General features: G+C 40.2%; 2 protein-coding genes across 5 annotated transcripts in view; both read left to right on the top strand.

The window, feature by feature from the left end:
- Nucleotides 1-1,124: 1,124 nt before the first annotated feature.
- On the top strand, nucleotides 1,125-7,015 carry srsf5a (serine and arginine rich splicing factor 5a). Of its 2 annotated transcripts, none has more exons than XM_068338973.1 (8): nucleotides 1,125-1,215; nucleotides 2,608-2,742; nucleotides 2,825-2,895; nucleotides 3,456-3,578; nucleotides 4,101-4,170; nucleotides 5,531-5,604; nucleotides 5,688-5,792; nucleotides 5,926-7,015. In XM_068338973.1, the coding sequence occupies exons 2-8, from the start codon at nucleotides 2,617-2,619 to the stop codon at nucleotides 6,242-6,244; spliced, it is 888 nt and encodes a 295-aa protein (XP_068195074.1). In that variant the 5' UTR covers nucleotides 1,125-1,215; nucleotides 2,608-2,616; the 3' UTR covers nucleotides 6,245-7,015. The 2 variants fall into 2 exon arrangements, with proteins under 2 accessions (XP_068195074.1, XP_068195073.1); XM_068338972.1 differs by having other exon boundaries at nucleotides 4,092-4,170.
- Nucleotides 7,016-8,401: 1,386 nt separating this feature from the next.
- The window catches only part of pacs2 (phosphofurin acidic cluster sorting protein 2), a 36,209-nt gene continuing 22,235 nt past the window's right edge, over nucleotides 8,402-22,375 (top strand). For 2 of the 3 annotated variants that reach the window (XM_068338969.1, XM_068338967.1), the window contains exon 1: nucleotides 8,404-8,980. In XM_068338969.1, coding sequence (XP_068195070.1) covers nucleotides 8,862-8,980 — 119 coding nt within the window. In that variant the 5' untranslated portion in view covers nucleotides 8,404-8,861. Of the gene's footprint in view, nucleotides 8,981-22,375 lie in introns of all 3 variants that reach the window. The other variant, XM_068338968.1, reaches the window with a different exon arrangement.

Raw genomic sequence — 22,375 nt, 5'->3', positions numbered from 1 at the left:
TTAAAAGTCCAAACCTCTATGTGTTCTCACAGAAAGCTTTATTCTGATTTCTGTCTTATGTTGTGATACATTTCATTTTGTGTTCAGTTAGCAGTGGATAATATACAGTTGACTTTCTACAGAACAGACCAGACTGGTATTTTTTCGTACTGTGTCAAACTTTTCCTGGTATTTCTTTTTCCTAAACCAATATTATTTCATGAATGATGATATAGTGCTAGAATAAAGAGACAGTAACAAAGAAGTGTTTTCAGTCCTCGATTAATGTCTGAAATATTGGTACATGTGGGCAAATAAAAGATATATAATGTGCTGGCATATTATTTATTTTGGAATACTGTATACCACAGGTGACGACTATTTTTAAAAATGCATTAAATAGTTTAAAATAAACATATAAAAGTTAATGTAATGCCGAAATCATATTGGAATTGGAATGACATAGCAGATAGCATCACTAGTGCTAAATATTAGCATAGAACCAAAATATCATTAATATTAAAAAAAATAGAACATAGAAGAAAAAAGTATATAAAAAACTATGATTTTTTAAAATCGCATTAGAGTGAAAGCTATATTTGAAATTTACGCTAAAATATATTTTGCGCGTTCTATCATGATATTTCTCTGCTATTAAATCATAAAGCCTTACGTTGTCGTTGTTTTACAGTTTTGTTTAATTTTTGTTGCAACAAAGAAAGTTAACCGATATACTATAATAAATTATTATTTTGTAGTAACATCTTGTTGTACTAAATAAAAACAGGTTGGTACAACATTAAAAACCCTGTCAAGCTTTGGGCTGATTCCTGTTTACTGTACCTGTTTTCCGTTTTTTGAGCTTCGCCCTGAATCGGGTTGCCTAATTTGTGTTTTAAACCCTTTATGATACCATTAAAATCCGTTCATTTAGTTCGGAATTATGTTATTAAAGTGTTGTAACATAAAGATAAATTCCCCAAAAATAATTTTTTGTCACATATTCAACACTTATGTAAACGAAAGAGGTCAAAGTCGTCTACTCGAACAAAGTTAACCATTCACTCAGTGAATGAATTATCAACACTTAACTGGCAACCCAGAGCAGCGGCATTTCCTGTTGCTCAGTGAATTATCGGTCGCCATTTTGATACCAGTGCAGTCGTGCTTCCAAGCAGTCAAGCAGCGGCGTGCTAAGAAGAACAGAAACCTATTGAAGAAAAAAAAAAAAATCAGGTGAGAAACAAATTAGACCCTCGTTAAATGATATTAAAGTACTAAAATATTGAAAAAAGTTTTTCGATTTGTATACTTATTTTCATAAATATGAATTGTGTGTCGTTGTAGACGGTGGAGAGTAGCTTCCCCGTTGGAGCTAACGTTTGAAGTTAGCCTTATCTGGCGGTAGATTGCTAGCTTGCTAAATTTAACGTAAACTGACGTCGGTTTCAAGCTAAACTGCGGAACATATTGGATGAAATTATTTTTTATGCAACTGACCAAGAGATTTTTATTTTTATTTTTACGAGGGTTATATTAATAAAGTATTTGGCGTATTTTTCAGATTTCTTCGCTCACGTATCTCGGGAATCGTGTCGCACAGCGTGCTAGCTAGCTTGCAAAGGTTTGATCAGAAGTGGGTCGCTGAAATAATTTTTTGGTTCAGATAATTTTTTTTTGGTATCCGAACAAGTATTTAAAAAACAAACAAACAGTCTGATTAGTTAAAGTGGAAAAGTGTGGAGTTGAAAGGCTTTGCGATTTACTTTGCCCACCGTCCTTACATCAGTAAGCGCAGACAAAGTACTTTTAAGTATAGCACAAGATTATTCAACAGCAGCTAAATATTCAAATACGCGTTTAATTGTTATGTTAAAAGGCAATCAGTGTAATATTTTGTTGACGTATGATTTTTAAATCTTGCTTTTTGCAACTTGTCAGATTGAGAATATGTGTAGAGGAGTTAAATTCGGTTTAACCTCGTGCGGTCGGCCTCATTTACATTCAGTGATGGCAGCTTGAACCGGTTCAACCAGACCTGGTTTATCACCATCCTTAATCAGTTGGGCTTGAGACGCTCAAGTTTTACTGATCTTAAGTAGTTAGGCTATTTTGAAATACTGTAATTAAAAGTAGCTTTGAAGTATTTGGAGCTTTGTGAAGAGAAATGTTGAAGAAAGTCATTCTCATCTCGCAATGCAATGGAAATAGACATTTAGATTCACTACGAAATTTAATAAGTTCTGTCTGTAAGAATGATGCATGAAAATCCTCTAATCGTTGCGTTATTGACAGAATTTGTTTTAAAAAAGTTTTTTAGATAACAAAATAATACAAAGAAGATTTTAAATTTGATTGAGTTGTTGTGTGTGCTAAATGTGCTGCACATTTTAAATATTTGCAAGCATGGGATCTTTCTGCATGTGTTGTGTGAAACACATAGACAGGGTGGAAAAATTGCCCCAAGGGGATTATTAAAAAACATTTCTTCTGTGGCACTGGGTGTAATTTATGTGGTTAAAAATAACCCTGTGACATCAACAGGTTAACCATCATACATTAAATATTAAACATGTTTTACATCATTGTAGGTAACCATTAACAAAGCCTTGTGTTTTTCTATTGCAGAGAATAACGATGAGTGGTTGTCGTGTCTTCATTGGCCACTTGAGCCCACATGCTAGAGAGAGAGACGTGGAGAAGTTCTTCAAGGGCTACGGACGGATTCGAGAAATCAACTTGAAGAATGGTTTTGGCTTCGTGGTAGGTGTGACTGACCACTAGAACAGGTTTTTGTTCTTTTGTGTTTTCTTGGGGGGAAGCCTCACGATTCCCATCTTCACAGGAGTTTGATGACCACAGGGATGCAGATGATGCGGTGTATGAGTTGAATGGAAAAGAACTGTGCAGTGAGAGGTAATTACTTTTAGTATCTTTGTGTTATTTGCTCCATTCACACTGACAACTCATATTAAGTACAGAATTTATCAGTCATCACTGTCCCATACAGGATGTGGTTGCTTTTCAAATACTTGGGTAAGCATGGTGTTATCTTATACCGTGATCCGCAACCTTCGTTGTCAGGATCGCAAATTTATTTCACAATGAGTCTGCACAGTTGGTATATGCCACTGTTTTCCTGAATTTATTTTTTTAACTAAGCAAACAGCCTGTCTGCTTTCAATGGTTTAGAAATTAAAATTTAGCAGGATGACCCTGAAGACATTCCATTGAATTAATTTGTTGTTCTTATGGAGCCATTAGACTCCTGCTGCTTGAATCATTCAGCATTTATCTATGGATGATGTTGCATTTGTTTTACTGTTTCCTGTATCGGAGATTGATTTATATTTCCCCTAAATGGAACGTCAAATCAAAATTGGAAAATATTTTTCACTCATTTCGTCCTTCATTGATGTATTTGTAGCCTCTTATTTTTTGTTCAAAGCAAAGAATGTTTTTTTTCTTCTTTTCAGGGTCACGATCGAGCATGCTCGCTCCAGGAGAGGAAGGGGTGGTGGCCCTGGAATGGGCCGTTTTGGTGGTGGTGGTGGTGGCGGCGGTGGAGGCTATCGCCAGTCTCGCAGCAGTGGTTCCAGGTACATTTGCATTACAATGGTTCCTGAAACCTCAGCCAACTCGTTGGTGATAGTTGGTTTCAGCTTTTGCTCACATTTTGTTGCATTCAGTGAAAAAAAGAAAAAAAATTTCTAGTGAAACTGGTTTATTATCTCGTATTTTCTGTGTTAAGTTGTTCCAGTCTCTTGCAGAAGTGGACTGAAACCTTGAGATAGATTTGCCATGGAAATCAAACGCTGTACTGTGTAGCTCTCAAAGATGCAACGTGAATCAAATGAAAGCATTGATATCAATCTGCTGTCGCAGCTCTGAATCCAGTTCAAATACTGACTCAGTTCTTAACTGGCAGAACATTCATTAGATACAACAGCTGTGAACATGAAGCAGAACCGGCTGACAATCGGCTGGATTGACATTCAGAGCCTTGGATGGTTTTCCTGTTTGATCTCCAGCTTCCAAAGTGGTACATTTGTCGTATTTTATTAAAGATAATATTGTATTAAAGTTGCCGGTCTTCTCTCTGTGTTGTGTTGACTGGACAGGTATGGCCCTCCAGTGAGGACTGACCACAGACTCATTGTGGAAAACCTTTCTTCACGAATCAGCTGGCAGGTAAGCGCTGACTTAAATGTATTTTCTTCAATATCACTTTTGGTAAATGTATTTAAAATGAAGCAGCATTCATTTAATCAGGCTGGGGCAGCTTTACTCAAAAATACTATAGTTAATAGTCAATTGACCAGTTACAACAAAACTTTTATCTAAATTTTTCCAGATAAAAGTACAAAAAATAATATAAAGTTACAGTTTTTGATGGACATTCTAACCAAAAACATTTGACTTTTTTTTGTTTTTTTAACAGCTGCTCTGATATGGTTTCCTTTTATATCAGAGGTGAATGCACACCCTCCACGGAGGTTTTCAGAAGTGTTTAGCGCCCTCTTCTGGTTGTTTTTTCTGAATAGTGTCCATTTGGTGCCTCTCCTCACACGCAGTTGCCGCTGGTCTAAAGTCTTGGCTGGGCCCCGTAGCGGTGAAAGTGGTCTAGCGCAGGATACGGTAGCCTTAGGAGGTCCGTAGCCACAGTCTGGAGGTTCTGTGGGCTGGCATCCCCCGACTTCTGTAACCCCCCTCAAATCCACGGTCCCTACACTCTCCCGTTTGGGTCTTTTTCTGTTGCTGATGGAGCTGGGGGGGGTGTTGAGTCGGGCGCACACCCTCCCCCCCTACTTGCTCTCTGGTGGGTCCTTACTTGTGGAGGCCGGATGCTGAGTCAAGGCTGAGGTCGTTTCTCAAGGGCTTAACACTGCATTGGTTCCCATTTGGTATTTGGACAAGTGGCTCTATGCTAATATCTTCCTGGTTATGGAGCGGTAAGTAGCATAAAACTCATGTGATTGGGTTTCCTTCAGGGTCGGGTGGTAAAGAGGGGTGTAGAGTTACATTTGCAGGAGGGAAGGGGCAGATTTATACAAACACTAAGACTTTTAAGCCAAATGACTTGCATTATAGATCAAGATTTAGTCCACCTACCCATATCTAATAAATATATAGGATCACTTCATTTAATCAGGCACTTAATCAGATTTCACATGCAAAAGTAACCCAAGATGCAACCTCAAGTACATGAACTCCCTTACTGCTGCCTTACAAATTTTCCGTCTGTTTTGTCATGAGCTAAAAAAAAAAAAATTGAATTCTTGGAGCCAATTAATGTGAATTTCAAACAGTTTTAACAAAAGCAACACTCGTCCACACACAACATTTTCAGAGACTCTTTTGTTTACATGCCCTCCACTGCAATGGGAGCTTATAAGAGCGACAACACACATTACTAGATAACCTGAACAGTGTCAGTGTGTGCTGGTGTGTTGCTGCTTGCTCACTTCTCTCCCTCCAGGTGTGAAAAGGCTCTCACTGGCACCTCCTGTTGGGCTTTCTGGCACTAATTTTGAGTTGTGCTTTGCAACAGGACCTGAAAGACCTCATGAGGAAAGCAGGTGAAGTAACATTTGTGGACGCTCACAGACCCAACAAGAATGAAGGGTGAGTTCCTCTGCTTTGAACGACCGGCTCAGAAGGATTCGTCTCGTCGTTTCTGTCCTAAAGAAGTTTGTCTTTTCCTACAGAGTGGTTGAGTTTGCGTCTCGCAGTGACATGAAGAACGCCATCGCCAAACTCGATGGGACAGAACTGAACGGACGGAAGCTGAAGATCTTTGAGGACAGCAGAAAGTAAGTTCTTACTTTTTAATGGAGGGTCATTTTAAAATATGACGTGTTCGGACTTATTTTTTGAACATTTAATTATTTATATTTACTTTTCTTGTTTGTGTAATATTTTTAAACGATTTATTCATTCCAACAGTCACAGCAAGAGTCGCTCCCGCTCTCGGAGCTACTCCCGCTCCAAGAGCCGTTCCAGGAGCCGAAGCCGCAGCCGTTCCAGGAGCCGCTCCAGGTCCGTCAGCCGCACCCCAGAGAGGAGGTCATCAGGAGGGGGGAAGGCCAGGTCCCCCTCCAGGTCCAGATCCAAGTCCCGCTCCAAGTCTCCCTCCAGGCCCCGTTCACGCTCACGCTCGCCCGCCCCAGCTCAGAACAAACAGTCCCCGTCCCGGTCTCGATCCCGCTCACGTTCCCGATCCCGGTCTCGATCCCGCTCCGCCTCAGCCGACAGCAAGCACTGAGAGCGGCGCACACGTCAGATGTCAAACATAGACTGATAGTTGCTCGCCATCGGTCTGAACAGTGGCTTGTGGTTTTTGTTTTTTTGTTGTTTTTTTTAAATGAAGGGGAGGAAATGGCCTTTTATGTGGCTTTATTTTGATTTTTTCAATCATTAATGTGCCCGGAGTTGTTCTGGGTTATTTTCTTTCTTTCTTGTTTTTTTTCTTCAAATCTGGATGTACTTTTTGTTGTCCTTCTATTTCATCATTTTGTAATTCCCGCTTCAGCACCGCCTTCATATTTGATCGGGCTCGTCGTCTCTGGCGGTGTTGATTCCACCAGCTCGGTGTCCGGTGGCCGTCACGTTCATTCCCTACAACTTTTATTTGAAATGCAAACTCCTGACATCGCCTTGAAACACGTTTGATTTACTGCCCTGATATGTGAACAGAAAATTTAAATGTCTGTGTATTTGAGCTTTTTTTTGTGTACTGATGTTGGAATCTGCTCTCGTTGACTGGCTTTTTTTTTTTTCTTTCATATTTTTAAATCCCCGTCAGGACGTTATCTTGTGTTGATTCATTTTGTCATCGATGTACTTCATATCCAGACTGTGACGTTGTTCGTCTCTGAATTGGTTTATTAATTTGATGCAAATAGAGCTTTCACCGCATAAGTTCATCCAATAGTTTTGATTTTTTTTTTTTTTAAATATATTTTGTGAATGTGGGTTAACTCATCTATGTTTAATAAAGTCTGCAGTTTAACCAAATAAAACTTTCACAAAGTAAGATGAACGTCTCATGTCCTCAATTCTGAAATGAACAGGTGAAAACTACACAAATTTTTGTATCTTTTTAAAAAATGTTAAATATTCAAAATTTTATATTTGACATTAACAAATATTTTTTTATTTTTTATGTATAAGATTTACATTTGTCTTACAAATAAGCTGTGTAAAAATATATTTTTGTGTTAGTATGTTTTGACGGTTATATATTTGAGTAAATTAAAGGTTTAAATTATACTAATAAAAACGTCAGAAGAGTAACCACCAGTAAACACTTGTAGTGTAGGGGGGCTGGGGGTAGGGTTGTTTTAAAATTAACGTGTTTAAACAAAATATTAAATAACACGACGAATTGTTTTTGTGTACAAAGCAGTTCCCGCATCCACCACATGGTGGCGCTGCCTGCCTGTTGTTCTCTGTCAGGGAGATGACGCGTTCTGCGTGACTGATCAACGTTCACCACTATTACGTAATAGAATAAACACGGTGTGTGTTTACGGCAGGGCAGGTGTAAACAACAATAACAACAGCCCCAGTTGAATGAAATAATTGAAAGTGTTTTATCAGCAGCGACCAGGCTGAAAAGAACGGAACCGCCCAGAACCGCACCGTCCGCACCTGCAAACACCGACCCTCATGACGGAGTTCCTCCGAGGGGCTATGGGGGGTGTTTAGTGCCACGACCCGCCGAGCCTGAAAGAAACTCTATCATAGGAGTGTTGTTACACAGTTTTCAATCAGATGTGAAGACAGAAGAGAAAAATGAAAGTCCTGGTGGACATAATTACTCTGAACTGAGATATAATAGAAGGCCATTTCTGCAAATTTAATATAATTTTTTCAAAAAGGTGCTGTAAGTCATTTTAATGACTTTATATTTCAAGATAAGCAGAAGCTGTCCCTCGAATAAATAGTAATTCATTACGAAACACTAAAAATGACTCTTTGCACCACTAAAATCATGTTATTTTGAGTTTATAACATGGTATTTTGAAAGACTAAATTAGTGCGCTATTACTTCACCCTGCTTTTTTCATTGTTTTTAAAATGCCAAAATATTGGAAATATGATGTCATTAATATTTTTTAATTTAATTAAAATTTTTAAATCAGTTTTTAAGTAATAAAAAGATTAGACGCAAGACAAAGCAAAATTTACCTGCAATAAAACTCAATATAAACCAGTATAGTTCTAGAGCAAACTAATATAATGTCTGTATCATATACAGTAATGTATGTAAATATAATCATGTATCTCATATGATTTTAGAAATGATCAATTTTACAATAATACATCATAATGCTTCCACAGACCTGGAAGAAGCATCGATGTCATATAATATCCATTCATTCATTCATTCATTCATTCACTCATTCACTCATTCATTCATTCATTCATTCATTCATTCATTCATTCATTCATTCATTCATATTCATAACACTCATGCTGTTAATCTCTACGTCACAGGAGGCTCTTCCTGTTGTTTTCCCCTCCCTCTCCTCTAGTGGTGGCACTATTCACCCTCCATACACAGCGCGTAGGCACACCGATCTCAGCGGGTGGTCCTGCGCGTCACTCTCCACCCCTCATACCCTCCGAGCAGCGTGGCAGGCACAACAACCCCAGCGGTCGGTGGGTTCGTTCCACCGCTGCTCCCACTGCGGATCCTCCGCGACACAGACGCGCCACACGGACCCGGACGGGGACATGATCCGGTCCTCCAGTCGCTCACATCGGACTGACGTGAGCGGGTCGCGGCTCCTCTGAACGGACAGAACGTTTCCGCCCCCTACCCCTCCACATCCACCCCAGCTCGGTGTCGGACTGTCCCACCCGCCGCCCGGACCATGGCGGAGAGAAGTGGCCGGCTGAGCTTCCCGGGGAGCGGGGCTCTCAACAGACCGGTTCCCATGAATCTGTTCGCCACATGGGAGATAGACGGATCCTCCCCGAACTGCATCCCGAGGTGAGTCCCTGCAGCCCGACGCCCCCCCCCCCCCAAAAAAAACTTTAAGGGTGTCACCGATCCGGGCTGTCATCACGCCCTACAGATACCCACGCAGGCCCTGCGGCGTGGTTTCTGCATCATCTGCATTGTTTAGATGCCATTAGAGGGGGGTGGGGGGGTGTCAGAAACCTGGGTGGGAGGGGGGACATTTGGCAGACAACTCCAACACTGGTTCAGTCTCATGAGGGGTTTAAACGCCCCATAAAGCTGTTAGTTCCTTTACCTTGTGGTGACACTGAATGTCAACTCAGCTGACCATTTTTAATCAAGACTGGATGCCCCCCCCCCAAAAAAAAGATGAGTTCACACCAGAAAACCCTGATAAATTGGGGGGTGGGGATTTGGGATCTCACAGCAGAGTTTGGAACTCCATCTCCATCTCCTTTTTTGTTTGCGTTGATCCCTGGAGCGTGAGAACCCCCCCCTGGTGATCTTCTCCAACTTGTTTGAGTTTTAGCAGAGTAACACAAAAAGTTCAGCCAAAAATTTAAATGATATGTAACGTACGAGTGGATCTTGGGAGGAGGATCCCGTTGCTCCTAGAAACGACGATCTGTGGTTAGATTTAACTTCAGGTCCTTGCAGAAACTCATGTGTTGTTTGGATGATTACTGGACATACACTCCTGGCTACTCTCCTAGATTGTAACTCAGGTGTTTTATCTCCAGCACACACAGACCCCCCCCCCACCTCCCCTATTAAAGTGCAGCTCTATACTGCAAAAAAAACTTTGTGGGACTCCTCTTGTTGTCCTTATCTGGCCTACGGGCCACCGCTTCGTAATCCCCATTTTAAAACGGGCTTTTTGCCAAATGTGTCCTTGACATGAAGTCATTAACGATAAAAGCAGATTAAACACAAACATTTCTGTGGATGAGAGTATTTACTTCTCTCAGTTTAAAGCGTGCAGTTTGTTATTTTGCCTTTTCAGAGGAACGATCCGTTTTGGTTTTGGTTTTCCATCAAGATCCTCATAAAAGTTGGTGACGGTTCAAAAGCGGCTGAAGGAAACCAACATTCTTAAAACTACAATTTTTTAAAAAAAAATTGAATAAATGTCAAAATAATTATAATGACGTCAGGATTTCAGATAGGGGACTGGTTTCCATGGTGACGGGGTCACATTATGAAGGTCACTGATGACCAAATTGGTGATCTGTGCTGCTCTGGTGAAGGGTGGTGCTCTCTGAGTAATCTGTAGTCATAATAACTTTATTAAGTCGCACTTTTTTCAGATTAAGCACAAAACTGCTTTCTGGATTAAATGTGGAACGCAGTTCAAACAGCATTGCGGAAAAATGTGTGTCTTGTATTTGATGAAGAATAAGAAGAATAGGAGCTCAGATTAAATATAGACATTTTATCGCTGAAAAAAATATACTCCAGTTCTTATTTACCCAGAGCATCAATATTGTAGCTGCATCAAGTCAAATGACTTTTATATATTTTTTGCCTTTTTCTGCTTGCATCAACTAAAATAAAAATAATTTCAAAATTACAATTGGAGTATTCTGTTGCTTGGATGGCGTTTGCGTCCGCTTCACTTCCTGTTGGCTCCTTGGGGGTCGGTCTCGCTGCTCCGCCGCGGAAGTGAAGCTGGTTCCCTTCAAACGTTCCCTCAGGATCATTCTGTGACTGGAGTTCGGCATGAATATGGAAATGAGAGGGCGTTTTCCCTTTATGTGACATCATCATCGAACCAGGAACTTGCGGCGTTCTTGATCACCCGGTTTGTCTTGATATTCAATAATGATGTTGTAAATGCACTAGGCCCCACTAGGGTCACGGAAAAGATTGTGTAACCCCTGCAGCTTTGATGTTATTTATTGGTATAATAATGTTATTTATTGTGATGTCACTAGGATGTAATGAAGTTAAAGACATTGAGGTTTAAAGATTTTCCCAGTCTATAATCAAGCTACAAATACTTTCAGGGTTGACGGGACGTTTGTGAGTTTTATTTTTTTTTATTTCTGATGAACTCCTCAGCTCCTCTCTATCCTCTTAAGTTAATACCCTCAGTGGGGTATTACATCGCATAGCTTTTATCTGAAATAAGACTAATTCATTTCCAGGAATAGCCTCGCCCCGTTGTCATGTCGAGAGGACAGGTGGATAAAGAGTCGCCGGTTCAATCCCTCGTGACCTTGACCCGGGTGTTCCGTACTGATCGTGCCCTGCAGGTACTTATCGGGTGCTTGGAAAATCAACTGCCCCACGGGGCGACTTCAGCCCCCTAAAGCGGAGAAACCACACCTGTCTGTCTACATTTAAGTAAACCTTTTTTTTTAATTTAAGCAAGAAACGGTTTCACAAATAAATTCTGTACGTGTTTCAACAGGTGTAAAATGCTTTCAGTAGGTTCATTGGCCCTCAAGAACAAAGCGTCAGTGTGATTTGTTAAATAACACATTTGTTTTTCATCATACGAGCCGCGGGGTGGATTTCAATATTCCAAACATTTGCAATAAGAAAACTCAAGAGGGACTTTAGAGAGCCGGGCAGAATACAAAGATGTGCAATAAACAGATTCTAAAATCTGATGGAAATATTCGTGCTTAGATGAGATGTCTTTGACTGAAATGAGGTCCAGTCTATCCCATGCAGGTTTTTTATTTACCAATGATACAGAATTTTTCAGTACAAGCACAATTTTATTTTTTATCTGTGATGCCCAAAGATTTTATAGAGCTCTCTCCTGTTCAACCTCTATTTTCATAGACTGTGTTTGGTTGTAGGAAACCTATGACTGAGCATTTATTTACCTCAAATGAAGAATAGTACAAATTCTATGACTGCTCTGCAGTGTTTTTGTTCTTTAAAAACTCAAACAAAGATATAAAAAAGGACAATTTTGAGAAGCAAAAACTCTAAAGTCATTTCCCTTTGACCCAAACCCGCTCCAAAATTAGCAGTTCTTGACTTTTCACTCAGTTTCAAAACTGGCTATTTTTGCTGTGTTACAAGTGGACGACACTCGTTTCTTTAGCTCTACGTGTTTGAAAAGATGTGATTATTGGTTTGTAAGGCTTAAATCTGGGGAGTGAAGTCAGTCATGAGTTTAATACAATAAGACACGAGGCACATTCAGTGTACAGTAGTACATAGAGATACATAGAGATCCGCCAGCTAGCGGTCGTGTCCCGAGGCACGGCTCCTATCTCGGATTTTGCTCGTATGTCGAACAAAAATACGGACAGAGCGGCGGCTCGTATCTCAAAATAACTTGTATGTTGAGTAGCTTGTATCTCCTTACGCATCTAAGTATCTACGGTTCTACTGTGTTCAAGTTGCTGATTTGGCGGCACAAGAAGAGTCAACGTGATAAATGGAGTCCAAACTTCACGTGCGGTCACCACTGTTGTACGAGTCAAACTGCTGGACGTCATTAACCGATAACTAGTGTTTAAATGTTAGCTGGCAGACTGTGTTCGTCCCCTGATTTCATCAGTGCAGCCTGTCATTTCTTCATGGCTGAATTAACCACGTCGGCTGTGGTTTTGGACGCCTCTGGAGCCCAAAGCTACTAGACTTCTAGAAGTGCTGCCTTGGCACTGATCTCACATTTGTAAGAGTCACTTTGGAACATGTGTCGCTCCACGCCGGGGCGTCTAATTATCACCTATCGCAGGTAAACTTCACGACGTCAGGATATGAAGGCCAAGAAGGTTATGCTTAGGGTTGCTTTTACCTTCCTCTTCCTCAGCGGGAGGAGGAGGAGGAGGAGGGTAAAACATTTAAACGGATGCTGATGCTGCATCATTCAGGAAGCCTGAACGCGTTCCAAAAGCTGCACGCTTCTTCCTCAAAACGAATGTACTTCAGCCACGTAATATCGATCTCAAACGGGCAATGTCATCACCTCTCCGCTCCGAAAAGCCCGAGAGCAAGAAGCTGCGTTTCATCTCGGTATTTTTAAAGTGGGCGTCAGTTGCATTTCTTCACGGGCAAAACGCCAAAAGATTGGAGGAAAAATCTCCGAGACAGAGCCGGGATTGAAGCTGCCCCTTGAGTGGCAGCTGGATCCAGTAGGCTGTCATATTTGGGCCCGTTGGAGGCGATCGGCGGCGCCGAGACACTCGGGCTTTTGTCCGCTGGCTGCCTGCGATGCTCACACTGTGGGAATTCAGAGTAGGGCGAATCAGAGGCAGTTAAAGCCTGCCATTGTTTCATGTTCCCCTTCTGGTTCTTGTTGTCCTGCACTCATTGTCTGGTCTGTGCCAATGTTTGAGAGTTTACTCAGAGGTGTTCTGAGATCAAAATGGCGTGGTGACAATGTTGACAGGTTCAACATCTTAATAAATCGTGTCGGCGTGCTCGTTTGTTAATTCACACAAAGTACAAAGTACAGTTTTGGCTGATTGTTGCTGGTTTATTGGGTCGTATTTGTCCTCCAGAAACACTCCGGTCCGGTGACGCCCTTCTGCCATGAAATGTTAATGTTAGCTCCGTGCTGCTGGAAGCTGGATGCGATGCTATTGAAAAGGGTGGTAAGATCACTTCATTTGTTTTGTTTCAGTTGAATAAAACATGAGTGGATTTTGATACGAACATATTAGATTCATGTGGAGGTTCGGCGGATTCGATTCCACCCCTCTCGCTGGCCGTCCTGTCAAATAAATGGTTAAATGGAGCCCAACATGACCATGAATGTGATTTAAAAGTATTAACAACACATGTAATCAGAAAATAATGACGCTCCTATTTGACACCACAATAAACTTGTACGATGTTAAGTCGGCGGCTGTGATGTAACACATCCTCCCTCCTCCCGTGTTGCTGACGCAGCACATTCTGGAGAACAGAGGAGACAGCACAGCAAAGGGCAGTCGTCTCCTCTCCAGCACAAACACACATTTGACTCGTTTTGTGACTCTGCAAACCGGTCCAGTCGCTCATATCCGCTCAGCTGTTGTTTTAATCCCTTGCTTTTCTGTCGAGGTGAAGCACATGAGAAAATAATTACACATGTAAATGTTGTGTGTACACAAAAACCTGGCATACAAAAGAAAAAGGTACAAAATGTTTCAGGAAGGACCGAGTTGGTGAATATTTGCACTCCCAGAGGTATAATTACAGGGACTCTATTCAGAAGTCGAAGCCTGAAGCGGCAGATTTTATTCAGCTGGTAAAATCCAGACACGAACACCAGATTACCCCAAACAGGCTGATTGGATTGGATGGAGAGGCAGTTTTCTACTTCGTGTGAATAAAAGTCATAACATTTAATGAAAAACTGGAATTATATACCTTTAAGGCTCAGGAGCTAAAGCATTATTACCAGGTAATATTCCACAGTGTTGACATTCGATTAGCATGCCCGAATCAAAATTGGGATAATTGGAAAATGGACAAGCACATGTGGCACCTGAGATATGGAGGACTTCATTTAATTCAGCATGACGTCCTTCAGGCTCCTGGGAAATAAAAATATCAGCCCCCAGGCAGCTGTAACTGTTCAGTACAGAGGCAAATAGAGCTTCAGAGGGTCTAAATAGAGCTTCAGCTGGTCTAAATAGAGCTTCAGCTGGTCTATATAGAGCTTCAGAGGGTCTAAATAGAGCTTCACTGGTCTAAATAGAGCTTCAAATGGTCTAAATAGAGCTTCAGCTAGCCTAAATAGAGCTTCAGTGGTTCTAGAGCTTCAGTAGATCTACATAGAGCTTCAAAGGGTCTAAATAGAGCTTCAGCAGGTTTAAATAGAGCTTCACTGGGTCTAAATAGAGCTTCAGCAGGTCTAAATAGAGCTTTAGCAGGTCTAAATAGAGCTTTAGCAGGTCTAAATAGAGCTTCAGCAGGTCTAAATAGAGCTTCAGTGGTTCTAGAGCTTCAGAGGGTCTAAATAGAGCTTCAGCTAGCCTAAATAGAGCTTCAGTGGTTCTAGAGCTTCAGTAGATCTACATAGAGCTTCACTGGGTCTAAATAGAGCTTCAGCAGATCTAAATAGAGCTTTATCTGGTCTAAATAGAGCTTTAGCAGGTCTAAATAGAGCTTTAGCAGGTCTAAATAGAGCTTCAGCAGGTCTAAATAGAGCTTCAGTGGTTCTAGAGCTTCAGAGGGTCTAAATAGAGCTTCAGCTGGTCTAAATAGAGCTTCAGCTGGTCTAAATAGAGCTTCAGCTGGTCTAAATAGAGCTTCAGCTGGTCTAAATAGAGCTTCAGCAGGTCTAAATAGAGCTTCACTGGGTCTAAATAGAGCTTCAGCTAGCCTAAATAGAGCTTCAGTGGTTCTAGAGCTTCAGTAGATCTACATAGAGCTTCAAAGGGTCTAAATAGAGCTTCAGCAGGTTTAAATAGAGCTTCACTGGGTCTAAATAGAGCTTCAGCAGGTCTAAATAGAGCTTTATCTGGTCTAAATAGAGCTTTAGCAGGTCTAAATAGAGCTTTAGCAGGTCTAAATAGAGCTTCAGCAGGTCTAAATAGAGCTTCAGTGGTTCTAGAGCTTCAGAGGGTCTAAATAGAGCTTCAGCTGGTCTAAATAGAGCTTCAGCTGGTCTAAATAGAGCTTCAGCTGGTCTAAATAGAGCTTCAGCAGGTCTAAATAGAGCTTCACTGGGTCTAAATAGAGCTTCAGCAGGTCTAAATAGAGCTTTATCTGGTCTAAATAGAGCTTTAGCAGGTCTAAATAGAGCTTTAGCAGGTCTAAATAGAGCTTCAGTGGTTCTAGAGCTTCAGAGGGTCTAAATAGAGCTTCAGCTGGTCTAAATAGAGCTTCAGCTGGTCTAAATAGAGCTTCTGCTGGTCTAAATAGAGCTTCAGCAGGTCTAAATAGAGCTTCAGCTGGTCTAAATAGAGCTTCAGCTGGTCTAAATAGAGCTTCAGCAGGTCTAAATAGAGCTTCAGCTGGTCTAAATAGAGCTTCAGCTGGTCTAAATAGAGCTTCAGCAGGTCTAAATAGAGCTTCAGAGGATCTAAATAGAGCTCAGGCTAATGGAGCGCGAGCCAAATGTAGGTCAAGAGTGATCAGAATGAGATGTCAGTTTAAATTTATGAATTAAATATTTATAGTCACAGAATGTTTCACTTGTACTCAAATAATTATCACTCTGCATCTTTAGCGTCTTTCAGCTTGTTGTTTCGGTTTTGTGACCTACATAATTCTTTGTATTCATAGCTCGTTCATGCGGTGGCAGATTAATAATAGTAATAAAATGATTTAACAAGTGGAAACGTGCTGATATTGATATACAGAACCAGCGTTGCATCAATCTGATGATATAAACTGATCTGGCTAAAAATTAGCCAGCATAAGAGTGACGCCAAACTAATCTAATCACGTTTACGCAGCATTTTGAAAGGCTTCACTCCAACACAATGATGGGGAAACAGCTCAGTGTTTGGGAACTGGTTATGATCCGAGTAGAGGATGGGATCAGCCATCATTCAGCAAGAATGTAAAATATTTTTTGGCCATTTTTTGCTGTTCTATACAAAAGTTTTCACCCTGGTCCTCGACAAAGATTTTGTTGACTCTGACTTCACCCATCAAACTTGGTGCCAGATTATATTAAGCCTGGCTGGTGTTTGTGTTGTCTTTATGGTCCAGTGAAGCACAAAAAGATGAATATTTTTAACACACCTTGGAAACTCATCACCTTAAATTCTTTTTATAGCCCTCATTGATGTTATTTCCACTCTTTGAATAATGAAAAGCTCATGAAGTGAACATTTGTTGAGTGTCTTATTTCAGTAATACCCCTTTAATCTTTAATGCCACGTCAGCACAGAGGGAATTAATGACAGGCTTTTTCCTGGACGATTGTTTTCTGCTTCAAATTAAATTCTTATTCTCGTGGGTGTTGCTGTGTTGAATTTCTTTTTTGCATTTAAGGCATTTTATTTTCCATTCTTATCGTCAGAGTGCTGATATTTATTCATGGACGTCTTGATTTTTTTTCTTTCTTTTTCATTCTGATTATTCTGGCCTTTGGACAGACTTATTACCCTCCCGCCACAAACAGCAGATGTAGAAATCCGTCACGTCTGTCATATTTCCTTTCCAGAACGTGATTCAAAGCTGCTCGGTATTTTTTTTCCACTAAATTTTCTACACATGACAGCTGGGTACTGAAGTGGAACCGGATCATTTGTTTTTTGTTTTTTTTTTAAATTTCCATGGTTACCAGTTGAAATAATTCTCTTTCTGAGTGGGATTCGTCTCAGTGGTGGTTTAAAATCTGTGCACATATCTGGAGAGAAATCTTCTGACATTTAGAGATTTTATTTTAAGTGTTTTATTTTATTTTTTTTCCAAATACGCAGTAACAGGAAGGTGTAAAAAACATCCATAAAAATACTTCCAATACATTAGTCTCTATTTCTATAACAGTATTTGTATTACTTTGCACTTTTTCAGCGCTCAGTACATCCCGTCCAGCAATTATCGTTGTTTGTTGCCTCTGTAATTATGTAGCCCACAACTGGGCAAACTGCGGCCCGAGGGCCACATACGGCCCTTTGTCCTTGTGTTGGCCCGGGTGAGGCCAATCATAAATTACATAAATTAAACACCACAATTTCAAATTGCTTGATATAAATATTGACGGAGTGATTAATTGTTCTGATTATCAGTACCAGTTATTAAAAATATTTAATTTAGTGCGTTAAATGTGTGTGGCTCTCTTGACGCAATTCAGGTTTCTCCCGTGGGCCCCTTGTAAAATTTAATTACCCTCTGATGCCGACGGTTGTTTCATAAAAACGTCTTCCTCGGTGCTTTTCAGCGTGTTTTGTATCTCCGCTGAAGAATATGATTTCCTCCAGCGTGAGAACGGGGAGTTCAGCCCTCCCTTCGCCGAGGCTTAAAGAACTTCCTCTGAATCCCGAGGGTGGATGAGAAATGTAGGTCAAGTTCCTTTCAAGCAAACTGTGAGGAAAAGCTCAGAAGGTTTAACATATTGTGGTCGTTGGGAAAGCTGCTGTTCCGTGTGTGGCGTCCTGTTCATGGGTGGCTGAGTCATGTGACCTCTTCCATGCTTTCAGACGGATGAACTCGGGGTTCACATGGGAATCTCTAACCTTTCCTCTCCTGCACAACTCAAATTCAGTCAAATCCAAAAAAGGTGTGGTTTTTGCATTGAATTTTGTCTTTCTAATCCATACCTGTTTTAGCAGAAAGCGGACATTAAAAAGCTTTGGTCACAGTCTAGCGAGCAGACGGCTTCATTTCGCTCCATGAAATGGGTTTACCGTTGTGTCGCGTGGCCACGTAAAATAAATCTTCTGCTCCAATTACCAGGAGTTGAGCTGCAGCCGTGAGACCTGTCACCAACACAGGATTCCACAGATGGAAAATCCAATCATTTGATGGATTGGTTGCCTCAGAAATTGAAATCTAGTGAAAAAAGTGAAATAACATTTCTACGGAACTCCTGTTTCATCTGGTATGAAAGTCCAAAAAGTAAAAGATGACATACGGTTGGCTTTAAATCCTGTATTTGCTTTTAAAAATGTATTATACGATCAACAAAGGATCAAAAACTGTCCTCCTGTGGTTTTTAATGCTTTAAAATTTAGAGTAATTTCTGAAACTTCAGTATTAGGTATGATAAAATATTTAAAAATTGTCCATTTATTATCTCTAATATTAAAAAAAATGATGCACAAATGAAGGGAAATCAGTTATAGGTTGTGGCTAAACCTAATGTGAATAAACCTTTAAAATACGACCTTATCCCTGAGTCACGACAGATTTTTATCAGTAGTGGGTTAATCTGTAACTCCCATAATCCCACGCTGCGCTATGCCATGTTTTATATTCATTAGGAAGATACCTGACGTACGATGTCCATGTTGCATTCAAGTTAAAAGTTTGATCATAATCAGAAGAAAATGTTTTTGGAACTCCAACACCATCATGGATGGGGGTGTCGGAAGCCCCCATCTTCTCCAGTTTTATAGGAGAACAATGTTCTCGTGCTGTGAAGCACCAGAAATGTACGAAACGTGGACTGTTTCTATTTGAGCTTTTCCTTTACAAGTATAATTTTAGACTGTTTTCATGTTTCAAGGAAACATTTGGGGAACGCAAACCAGTTTTAAATGAATAAATGTTTCATACCTTCCTTCCTCAAGGAGGTTCGGTTTGATTCTCTGGAAGAAGAACTCTCTTGATTGGGCTTTTTTTTGTTTGTTTGTTTGTTTGTTTTTTTGTTAGCTCCTTTAACCGCAAACCTTCACGTCCATTTCTGTCTAACACACACATTAAAATACTTTTGTGTGACCACAGATAATTTTATTTAATTATATCTAGGTCACGCTTATTCAGAACTGACAGGAGAAATGGATGAATTGATAATCAAGCTCCTTCTTCATAGCAGCAGTATTCAGATGGGTTTTTTTTTTCATACATGCATTTCAGGGACGTGCTTTCATTGGGCTTCACAGGTAACCTCGATTATGGCTAATCGAGGTTCAAATTCGTTTATTTTGAAGAGTGAGGCTGGAAGAGTGACCCATGTCTGATCGTCTGCAGATTGATTGAATGTGTGTGTTCCCATGGTTTCATGGGATTCCTGTACGTTTTTATATAATCCCAGTGGAGCTGGGATGTGATCACAGGTAGTGGAAGAGGGTTTGCTTCATGCCTTCCCTCCATCTGTTCAATATTTTCTCATGAAACCATCAAAGTGATGCATTCTTTACATACTTTGTTTTGATTTTTCCACGTTTCCGTGGTTACAAGGTAAGCACTTCCTGCAGGTGAGATGATGGTTTCTGGAGCCAAACTCTAAAATTGGTTGATATCTTTTTTTTTTTCTTCTTCTTTTTTTGAGAAATTATAAGTTTTGGGAATATTAGAGATTTGAAGTAGTTATTATTGTGTTGAGATTTTTCAAGCATCCAATAAATAAACTATCCTTGATAAAAATAAGCGTATTTAGTGGGTTAATATTTATGATATGTATAATCGTGTGGGTAGCACCGCTGCCTCGCAGCGGTGAAGATCCTGGGTTCAAATCCACCTGAGGACCTGGGGCATTCTGGGTGTACCTGCCATCATAGTTAGAAATATGATGCATATTGATAGTACAGAGCAATATTTTTTTTTTTTAGCAAAATTTAATTTCCTGTATACATTCTGGAAGGGTCATGCAGAAAAGGTATTAAAGCAGTAGCCAGGAAATGAACATGCATTTCTGGAAAGAAGGGAAATTGATGTCAATGAGTTTATTCGCACACATTCTAAATGAAACTATACACAACTAGTAAGATTTAAAGGTTGTTCTGAAATATTTTTATTAAATCTCACGATCAAATCTTTTTTTAAAGACCATGTCTTTGCAGAAAGGAGTAAACACGCAAAGCTGAAGGTCTGTGTTTTTCTTTGCTTGAACGCACCTTTGGTTAATGACATTTGAAATTGTGATTGAAAGTGTTGGCATGTAAACGTTACCACTGTTTAAATCAGCATCATAATATTGTTGTTGTAAACAAAGCTCGTTGATGTTTGCATCATTGTGTGCATATGTTTAGTGTCACACTCTTAAGGTGTCGCGTGATAGAATTCATAAAGAAGGACAACTTTGATCTTTGACCTCTGCAAGTAGGTCAGGGTAAAACTTTGAATTCAGGGGTGTCGTGGGATGTTGCGGTCTGTGACTGCCTTGGTTCTAGTTTCATTATTAAATCCAGAATAGTTGTTTTAGATGGGGAATTAAATGTGTACATTTTTAAAATTTTGACAGTTTCACAAAAAAATAATGTCTAAAATGACAGTTAGCCGCAGGCTAAGTCCATGCATCATTACTTCGGTCCCGTTTGGCCCCACAAACGTCGACAACTGTGACCTCTTTGAATCTTTGATGCCGCGTCAGGATCGATTAAAGGAAGATCAGATCTGATGACCGTCTGCCGTCGTTTCCCGTCTTCACCTGCCGCGAAATCCACATTTATAACTTCCAAGTTTAAAGCATCTTTCCCCCCCCTGAAGTAGTCGTGTTACGGATGTGATTTATCACGGTGATGATGATGTTGTCACATGAAGACACGTCTGTTTTTGAGTTCGACGCCAGAATGTGAGACACAAAAGAAAGAGGAGGCGTCTCATCTTGATGGCCGCCAGCGGTTTTGTCTCCGAGGCCGGACACCAGACAAGTCTCCGTTGGCTCGCTCTATTAATTAAAGATAAGGAGTCAATTATTGAGCTGTCCTCAAGACACAGGGGAACGACAGGGGCCAGGGGGGGGAGGGTCGAGGTGTGAGTGAGGAATTCATATTTTTGACTTTCTTTGTCTTTATTTTTATTGTAATTTTTTTCCTTTGTCTTTTTCTTTTACTTTAGCTGCAAGTATAATAAGCTGATTTTCCTCAAATGTTTTTTTGAGGTTGAAATGGGAACGGCCAGTCCAAACCTGGCATCATAACTCCAACTTTATTTATTTATTTATTTTTTAAATTAGCATTTTTATTGCAAACCTGCGGCTCACAGGGCAAGGAAAGAACAGCACAGACGAAATAAAGGGTGAGCAAACAATAAAAGAGACCTTCATTGAACGTTTCGACACTAAAACAAATGAGAAATGGCGCAAATAAAATAAAACACAGAGGATTAAAAAAAACAATTAAGATGAAGAAGAATGACAGGCGATGAAAACAGACGCCTCCGTTTTGTGTTCAAACAGCCGGATGTTGGCAGGTAAGACCGTCGAAACACCTTCATGTGTCATGTTTGACACCGAATGTACAACGAGGCGCCAGTGGTTCAGAATTTATTTAGCGCGATTAAAGAATTTTCCTGATACAAGAACAAAATGACCAAAAATAAATAAATAAAGTGTATTTCTTTAAAGGAGGTCTGGTGTCACCAAGGCAACAGACCTCTGCTGACCTCGAATATATTTTATGATGTTGTTCCTATTTCATTATTTATTATGCATTATTGCATTATGCAAGATTTTTCTCCACTTCCTGTTTTGTTAAAAAAACTTTTTTTTAAAATTTCCTTCTCTCCTCATGTCGTGACATTTCCAGACACCTTCCCTGTTTTACATCCTGGAGCGAGTTTTTCTTTTGAAGCTCACACAATTACATTTCTGCTCATTATGGTCCTTCTGAGCAAATTAAAAGTCAACCTTTTCGCTGTGTACACACAAACACACACACACACACACACACACACTGCAGGCAGTTTAAACAGAGTCAGTTACTAATTGTGCATGCATGGCATTAAAATGCCATTCCTACTTTCTGTATTTGCTCTTTTCAAATGTTTTACTCTGAATTAATCGATGCAACTCATAAACAAATGTGACGCTCATTATATCACTCATTTACTTTTTTCTTTCAGGCACACTTCACTTGCACTTTTTTTTTCCTTCCAATTAGAGGTAATTATGAAATACCGATGCTGAAT

This window comes from Antennarius striatus, chromosome 17, assembly GCF_040054535.1.
Source record: "Antennarius striatus isolate MH-2024 chromosome 17, ASM4005453v1, whole genome shotgun sequence".
Classification (NCBI taxonomy): Eukaryota; Metazoa; Chordata; class Actinopteri; order Lophiiformes; family Antennariidae; genus Antennarius; species Antennarius striatus.
This window is presented reverse-complemented; position numbering and strand designations above follow the sequence as displayed.

Bases quoted from the DNA above. Each gene is read 5' to 3' on its own strand.
- srsf5a (XM_068338972.1), top strand. From the start codon at position 2,617: ATGAGTGGTTGTCGTGTCTTCATTGGCCACTTGAGCCCACATGCTAGA. The intron at 3,579-4,091 runs GTACATTTGCAT...TGTGTTGTGTTG, and splicing joins TCTCGCAGCAGTGGTTCCAG to ACTGGACAGGTATGGCCCTC. The intron at 5,605-5,687 runs GTGAGTTCCTCT...CTTTTCCTACAG, and splicing joins AGACCCAACAAGAATGAAGG to AGTGGTTGAGTTTGCGTCTC.